General features: G+C 35.3%; 3 protein-coding genes across 3 annotated transcripts in view; 2 read left to right on the forward strand and 1 right to left on the reverse strand.

Moving 5' to 3' along the window:
- LOC131934584 (uncharacterized) overlaps positions 1–161 on the forward strand; it is a 3,652-nt gene extending 3,491 nt beyond the window's left edge. The window contains exon 2 of the mRNA XM_059290644.1: positions 1–161. This exon is cut by the window's left edge and continues 1,012 nt beyond it. The gene's annotated coding sequence lies outside the window, so the exon portion shown is untranslated.
- An 812-nt stretch (positions 162–973) lies between these two features.
- Positions 974–2,288, reverse strand: LOC131934583 (uncharacterized). Its single transcript, XM_059290643.1, has one exon. It carries the CDS (start codon positions 2,195–2,197, stop codon positions 1,355–1,357), a length of 843 nt encoding a protein of 280 aa, XP_059146626.1. The 5' UTR covers positions 2,198–2,288; the 3' UTR covers positions 974–1,354.
- Positions 2,289–3,710: 1,422 nt separating this feature from the next.
- On the forward strand, positions 3,711–5,171 carry LOC131934586 (uncharacterized). The gene is made up of 2 exons (XM_059290647.1): positions 3,711–3,772; positions 4,035–5,171. The coding sequence occupies exons 1-2, from the start codon at positions 3,718–3,720 to the stop codon at positions 4,982–4,984; spliced, it is 1,005 nt and encodes a 334-aa protein (XP_059146630.1). The 5' UTR covers positions 3,711–3,717; the 3' UTR covers positions 4,985–5,171.
- The last annotated feature ends 3,398 nt before the right edge of the window (positions 5,172–8,569 follow it).

The raw sequence follows: 8,569 nt of genomic DNA on the forward strand, positions 1-8,569 counted from the left end.
AAATCTACATATCTTTCTATTGTATTTCAAGTTACTTAAAATTTAATAGATTTTATATGTCAATTGCTATGTTTGCAATACATTAGAAATATAATATCATAGTATTTTACATACAATTGCTAGTTAATTAAAGCAAATCTGGACTGTTCACAAATTTTGAATGTTTACTTAGTTGCTAACAAAGTATTAGTTGCTCAATCGGTTGGTGTAATTGTTTTTCATTTGTGTGTGTGTTTTTGTGTTGATGTCAGTGTTTCTTTTAGTCACATGTCGCAGAGGGCAGTGCACACCGAATTAAAAAAAATGGGTATACTTTGTATAGAAAATGTATACTTAATTAAATCAGCTTTCGTCCTACCCGCAAGCGTCTAGTGCCCATAATGCAAGTTTCAATAGCTCCCTCCCTCTCCTTGGATAACAATGTCTGTAAGAATCCTTGGTTTTGGGGATGATGGAGATGAAATATATACAATTGTATGTTGTAGTTAGAAGAGAGAATTAGCGGGGGCGGGGGCATTATTGATTTTTAGTTTTCAAATGTCTTTAAATCCATTGAAAAGAGAAGTATTGGAGAAAGGGGTAAAATAAATAACGCAATAACTAGTCTTGATATAGACGGTATGGTCGGACGGTAGAGCGTACGAATTCTAATCAGAAAGGATCGAGTTGGATCAGGTCATTCTCTTTAACAATTGTTTTCACTGCTTTCTCCAAAGCAACGTTACTGAAAGTCAAATAGATCTATACCGAAAATAATAAGAACACAAAAATTACACACTAAACAATTCCCACGACCTGTAGATACTCCGTGATGACACAGACAGCACCATACAACAACAGCAGAAAACATAACTACATTTGAAAAAATAAACAGGAAGTTCAAATCAGCAAACACATTATTTTATTGTTTAAGAAATACAAAAAGATCACTATAATTATAATTTCAAATAAATATAAACTTTAAAATAAATAACATAGCTTTAAAATGCTCATTAGAGATGTATATATCGCATAATAGTGACCCAGAAACACCGATTACACAATGTTTAGAATATAGAGTTAAACACAAATTATAATGATTGGATTAATAAACGATGATTAAGTAGTGTAAAGATGCAGTGGGTTATATTACCAACACTGCATATTATTTTTCTTTGTATGGGTTCTGTAGTGAATATATAGATAAATATATATTATATTAATTAATTATTTCTATAACAAAATGAAAGTGGATATATTTCGCTATGGTGCATGGGCGGACAGAAGGCTCTATCCACGCTAACTGCATGGGGTTTTGAAAAAAAACACACGATGAAGAGACCTATATTAAAACAAGTTTTTACACCCCGCAGTGCTAATCCGGCACCTCACACAGGTACCCGACAAAAAACTTGTAACCTTCTGACACGGCCTGACATTTACCATCCACCATCTCGGCGTCATGTGACCAAATATACAAGCAGTTATCTTCCCTTGAGACGGTCGGGTAGTCGTAGGCCCACTTGGTGTAGTTCGCGGGCGTCTGGGTGTGCCTGTTGACCCAGACGCCCTCTTGGGTCTCGTCTGTGGCGCCGATGAGGACGCTGTTCATCCGGGGGTCGGTGAAGACAAAGTCCACGATGAACTGGTATTCAGTGCTGGAGTCGATCTCAGCGAGGTAGCCGTTATAGAGTTGGCACATTGCTAGAGCGTGTTTGTCGATAATGGCGTTAAGAATAGGGGAAAGGAAATATCGTCTGCCGTTGAATGATGAAGAAATGTTGAAAATTGTTCTTTTGATTAGTTCGAGTTTTTCGTCTCTGATGTTGTTTATTCGTACAAGATGTTCTACTTGCGAGTTGATTTGGTTAAGTTTATCGGTCAAATCGAATACTTGACTGACCATGTAACCATCGTCTGGAATTATTGAGGTTACTGATGTGTTGTTGGTATGAATCACCGGATGTCCCATGACGTCGACACCGTTGGCTTCACATCTGTAGTCTCCAGCTTTAGAAGCGTCCGGGTTTTCCCAAACTAGATTTAAGTATGAAACACCGGTGTTGTCAAGTTTTCCCGAAATTGTGATATTCTCATTGGAGATATCCACTGGGTGACCGTTCTGATTAAAAACGTTAATGATGGCCAGTTCTTTATGTGACGTAAGATTGTCCATCCGGCTAGTACGGGAGATTATCATAGAAATTAAACTCGCCATGTTTGAGTTTGTGTCTGCTGAACTTTGACACTTGACCTCTAGTTTTTTTGTTAGACCTATCACCAGATTAGTAGGCGTCGTGTCTATCTGTAGACCAACCGCTGAAAGATGGATTAGAAACTTGCAAGCCAATACTACAAACAACTACATATGTATCTTGTTACTGATAAAACAACAGAAGAATAAAAAGATAACTGTCCAAAAAAAAAATAATGAAAACGTCTGTTTGATTTATAAGATTTTGTTTGTATTATAAAGTAAACATATTTAGTCATAATCAACCGATAACTTTAAAAATTATATAAAAAAATAGACTGTGGGTTAAATAAATATACATTTTTTTTTTAAAACTGAAGAAATGAAATGTCGATACAGAAACTATTTTAGGATATTAAACTTTAAACCTTGAACTTAATAAAAGAGATATCAGTACATTATGCTTACAACGTTAACGTGTACTCATAAATAAAAAATACATTTAAACTGACGGCTGTAAACACACACACACACACACAATCACACACATATATATATATATATATATATATATATATATATATATATATATATATATATATATATATATATATATATATATATATATATATATATATATATATATATATATATATATATATATAAAGCTTCTAACTAACCAGACCTGAACAAGCTATAAACACGAATAAGTATATCCAATTAGGTTCCATTCTCAAACAACAGGAAAACGCTTTAGACTGGTAGTTGAATAAAGATAGCTGATATTTGTATTTCTCTTGTTAACAAGTTCCACACAACACCATCTTGACGATTTGATAATAGTGTGTGCACAGTGTTTACAAGGACAGCAGCTGTGTAAACATGATAAGACGAACAGCAAGTACTCAGACTAAATCTTCAGCTATGAGTGGTTGATTGGGAACCTATTGCTAAAGTCACACTTATGGATGCGATAGGTTTAAGAGTTTTGGGATAAATTATGACGTTTTGATTGAGTAAAATACATTATTACATCACGGAAAATTTTTTTTTTATATTTTTTACAATCGCATTGCAGTTTCATTATTAGCATTATTAAAATAACTGATATACACAGATTTATCATTTTCCTCTGAAATGTTAAACAATAAAATAGTTGATTTCTGAATATATTTACTCCCCGTGTTATATGACTCGATTTGTTGAACGATTAAAAAAAAATCCCACTGACGTATTTAAGTATCACCCGAACAACATGTTTACTCGTATAACCATTAAGTACAGTGACTTAACAGATCTTGCTAAACCATCTTCTGACTTTCGTGTTTGTTTATCCATTAGCTCATGTTCAATCATAATAGAATTCGTTCCTGTTTGTTTTATCGTATGAAAAAAATTATGCAAACATGACAACATTAATATATATTTTTATCAAATGTCAACAACAAGATATGGACCATCTTGAAATCACTTATAAACGTGTCATATATAATAGGCCTATATAAAGCTTAGCTATGGCTATTAAAATATTAATTACATTGAAAATGTTGAACTTTGAGCTGTGCATAGTGATCGTCTGCATAGGATCTCTCTCTACAGGTGGGTGAATTCGTTATGTATTAACTATATATATATATATATATATATATATATATATATATATATATATATATATATATATATATATATATATATATATATATATATATATATATATACATATATAATTATAGCCTGTATAATATTCTTATATATATATATATATATATATATATATATATATATATATATATATATATATATATATATATATATATATATATAAAGTGTAAACATATCCTTTTGTATATAAACTTTTTAGCTTCTGGAATTCGTATGGAAGCTGCCCCTAGCCATATAAATATTGGAGTAACAAGATATCTCAATGTTAGGTGTTCGACTACAAGGGGAGACGACTCCAGCATGGAAAGTCTCATGTCTTTAATAATCTCGAGATCGAAAACTTCACAAGACAAAGATTTCCAAGAGCTGGCATCAATGACCACGTTTACCCCTATGGTGCAGATCAAGGATGTCTTAGAAGTTAACATGACCGCATCGGGAAACATCGACAACAATGAACAATCTTACATAGATCTGGTATGGGAATACCCGGATGTAACGAAAATAGGTGTGTATAAATGTGAGGCACACGGCGTTGACCACACTGGACATCCTGCTTATGTAAACACGACAGTCGTGGTGTCATCAACACATCCTGACTGTGAACCTGTACTAGAACAAGTAAAGACACAAGCAGCGGTGATTGAACAGCTCACCAGTAAAGTGGACAACCTGACTAGTACTGCACGTGAGTTGAACCAACAGTTGAAGCAATTACTAGGCAAGGATCTAACTTCTATATATAAAATATCACCAGGCTACAATGGAAAAATATATTTGTTTTCTGTTAAATATAATACACTTTCAGCTGGTAACTCAGCGGTAGTATGTAATACTTTCGGGGGATACTTAGTTGAAATAGATTCTGAACAGGAGTACAATTTTATCATCCAGAATCTGCCAGCTAATGAAGGTTATTCATTTTTCTACGTGGGTGCGACTGACTTTGGTCATGAGAACGTCTGGATATACGTACACACGAACACATCAGTCACTTATTTAAACTGGCGTCCTGGTGATCCTGACGGCAGAAATGTACAGAACTGTTTGACGTTGTTTACTCCTACATGGCTTATGGCAGATGCTGAATGTTCTTACACCCGTGAATCTTTAAACATGGGTTACATATGTGAGGTACCAGAACATTAAAAAATATTAATTGATTTGATTAATAAACTAAATTGAAAGTATAATAACATGAATTTCAGACTATCCAATGACTTGGCGACAAGACAACTGAAAAGTTGATTTTAATAATATTGATCAGGTTGGATTGGTTGTTTCTAGAGGAGTTATTTCCATCATCAAGTATAAATCTACTGTGGTGACGTTAGTTCGGGGTGTAACGTTAACCTATCTATCAGCCAAATAGAAGGAGAACGTCCCCGGATTCTTTTTTCGGGGTCATATGCAAATGCCTTACGGCCTAAGTGGATGAACACTTAACACAACGACCACTAGGGCTCGAATTTAACGTCTAGGGAAGCTAGTGATACTATTGTAATTAACACTCATCCAATCTACATACGACCTTTTAATCAGCGAACTCAGAAGTGGCAGAACACAAGGTTGAATTAAATAAAATATTTAATGTATAAAATATCAAAAACCAACTTACACAATGTAGGAAAAAACACTATCACAGATTTCTACACTGTCTAAAGAACAGCTACAGGCCACACAACACTGCTGTAGTTTCTAGAATTACTTAGCGACAAGTAATATTAAACTAGAAGACTAAATCACTTTAAGAAAGCAAGGCACACACAGGTCTTAAGTACTCTCACGTTCAAATGGTCAGAGTCTATAGCCGGACAATATGGACGGCTGCCTGACTAAGGTAAAACTGCCTCGTAGACTGCCAGGTCAAGATAAACTGCCTCGTGTTGCGAGTGTGCGGGGCAATTAAAGACTTCTGTGACAGGGGAGGTTATCCTCAACTCATGTCGCCATTGGTTGGGATAATCATCTGATCAGAATCATTCAATCAGATTTTAATGGAAAATTTCTATGTCTCAAACACCTTAATAAGTCAGTGGAAAAACCCCAGGTGTTACACAATCATTCCATATAAGGAATTATACAATGTCAAAATAAAAAAGACTCGACCTAAGTAGGTCACATCCCCTCCCTTTTTGGAAGTGACAGATAGGTTCCACAAGAACATACATAAGGAACCAATCTGGCAATGAAATAACAAAAATGTTTTACAAATGTAGGCAATCAAAATCATAATACCAGATGAAAATATCCCTGAACATAAAAGGGAAGTAACTCCAACTTTTACAATTGGTGAAAGGGGAGTAACCCTTCAAAAAGTAATTATACATCAAAATCCCTCAAAAAAGGGTATTACAATTTTTCCATGTGGATATTAAAGGTGGTAAACCCGCCAGGGTAAGACCTTTATTTCAATGACTAGCTACAATATCAATTGAGTCATATGAGACATATTATTATAAAAGATTACATATAATCAAAAACCACCTTTAATTAAGGTTCACCTGAAAATAAACAAAATATTCAACAGGATTGGAATTTTGAAACATTCTAACTCACACCACTCATTTTCATATGAGTGACACTCAAACAAAACCTGTTTATGGTCCTAATGAACCACAAAGCGTGTCACATGATCAATGTGTGTAACAAGATTTTACATCCTTGACAAACAATCAGCCACAACATTATCACTACCCTTAATGTGTGAAATTTCCAGATTAAAATTTTGGAAATATAAGCACCATCTCAATATTCTTTGATTTGTCTGTCCTAACTTAGAGGTAAATTTCAGGGGATCATGGTCAGAAAACACTCTGACTGGATTGGTTGAAGAAGAGACATAGACTTCAAAATGTTGTAATGATAAAACCAAAGCTAAAGCTTCTTTTTCAATAGTAGAATAATTCTTTTGGTTCTCATTTAACTTCCTGGAAAAAAAGGCAATGGGATGGTCAATTCCCATGTTGTCTTCTTGAAATAGGACTGAGCCAATGGCTAAGTTGCTAGCATCAATGGCAAGTTTAAAGGGCTTGCTAAAATTTGGTGCAGCCATAACAGGAGCATTTGATAAAAATGACTTAATGGTTAAAAAAGCTTCTTGACATTTATCTGACCATTCAAACTCAACACCCTTTTTCAATAATACAGTAAGAGGTTCAGCAATAGCTGAAAAATTTTGACAGAACCGTCTATAGTAACCAGCCATCCCAAGGAACTTTTTGATTTCTTTACAATTTTTGGGAGGTGGTAACCTTACAATAGCATCTACTTTAGCTTCAATGGGCCGAACTTGGTTCGTTCCCACTTGATAACCCAAATAGGTAATTGAAGCTTTACAGAAATCACTTTTATGTAAGTTTACAGTAAAATTCACTTCAGACAATTTTCTAAAAAGGTTAGTCAATTGAACAATATGTTCTTCAAAAGTATTAGAAAATACAACTATATCATCTATGTAGGCCTCACATTGGTCTATGTCAGCAATGACAGAGTTAATGACCCTCTGGAAAGTTTGACCAGCATTTCGCATACCAAAGGGCATACGTTTGTATCTATAAAAACCATTAGGGGTTACAAAAGCAGATATTTCTTTTGCACGGTCAGATAAGGGGATTTGCCAGTATCCTGAAAGTAAATCAATTTTGGAAATTATCTTAGCTTGACCAACTTTATCAATAACGTCCTCTATCCGAGGTAAGGGATAGGAATCAGCTTTGGTGAGCGCATTCACCTTCCTAAAGTCGGTCACAAACCTGAAAGATCCACCGTCTTTCGGGACTAGGAGACATGGGGAACTCCAGTTGCTGAAACTGGGCTCAATGATATCATTCTTGAGCATATAATCAATTTCATCTTTTATCAAAGCAGCTTTTTCCGGGTTAACTCTATAGGGGTGTTGTTTAATGGGTTTTGCGTCACCAACGTCTACATCATGAGGTGGAACCTTCGCTTCCTTGGGGACATCCCCAAAAATAGAGGGAAATGTCTCGAATAACTGAGACAATCTATGGCTTTCCTCTGTGGACAAATGCATAAGGTGGACATTCAAATTATCTAAAAAGGAAGAATTTACCAATTTTGGGGGTTTCAATTTATCATGTATCACATCATCAGAAACATTTGAACATACAGGTAAAGTAATTTTAGCTGTGGATTGAAAATTGTTACAATTATCATAATATTTTTTCAGTGAGTTGACATGATACACTGTCTGTTTCTTTCTTCTGTCGGGCGTATTGACAACATAGTTCAAATCACTTAATTTTGAATGCACAGTAAAGGGTCCACAATATCTCAAGGATAACGCATTGTTCAGATTAGGTACTAGCACAAGAACTTTGTCGCCTGGATTGAATGTTCGTTTACAAGAACTCTTATCATACAGTTCTTTCATTCTCACTTGGGCCTTTCTTAAGTTCTTGTGAGCCATTTCGCACACGGCTTTCAGTCGAACGTGAAAATCGTCGAAGTTTTCCACTGGATGATCACTGGTACCTGTCCAACGTTCGTGTATCAGCTTCAGGGGGCCACGGACAGAATGTCCAAACACAAGTTGAAAAGGCGAGTAGCCTAAAGAGTCCTGGACACAGTCCCTCGCGGCGAAAATAATCCAAGGAACAGACTCATCCCATTGGGTGTTACTATTAGCGAATGTCCTTAGCATGGTTTTGAGGGTTTGGTGGAACCTCTCAAGTACGCCTTGAGACTGAGGGTGGTCGGCTGAGCTGGTGA

This window comes from Physella acuta, unplaced genomic scaffold (genome assembly GCF_028476545.2).
Source record: "Physella acuta isolate Inbredline_101_S28 unplaced genomic scaffold, ASM2847654v3 ptg000112l, whole genome shotgun sequence".
NCBI lineage: Eukaryota > Metazoa > Mollusca > Gastropoda > Physidae > Physella > Physella acuta.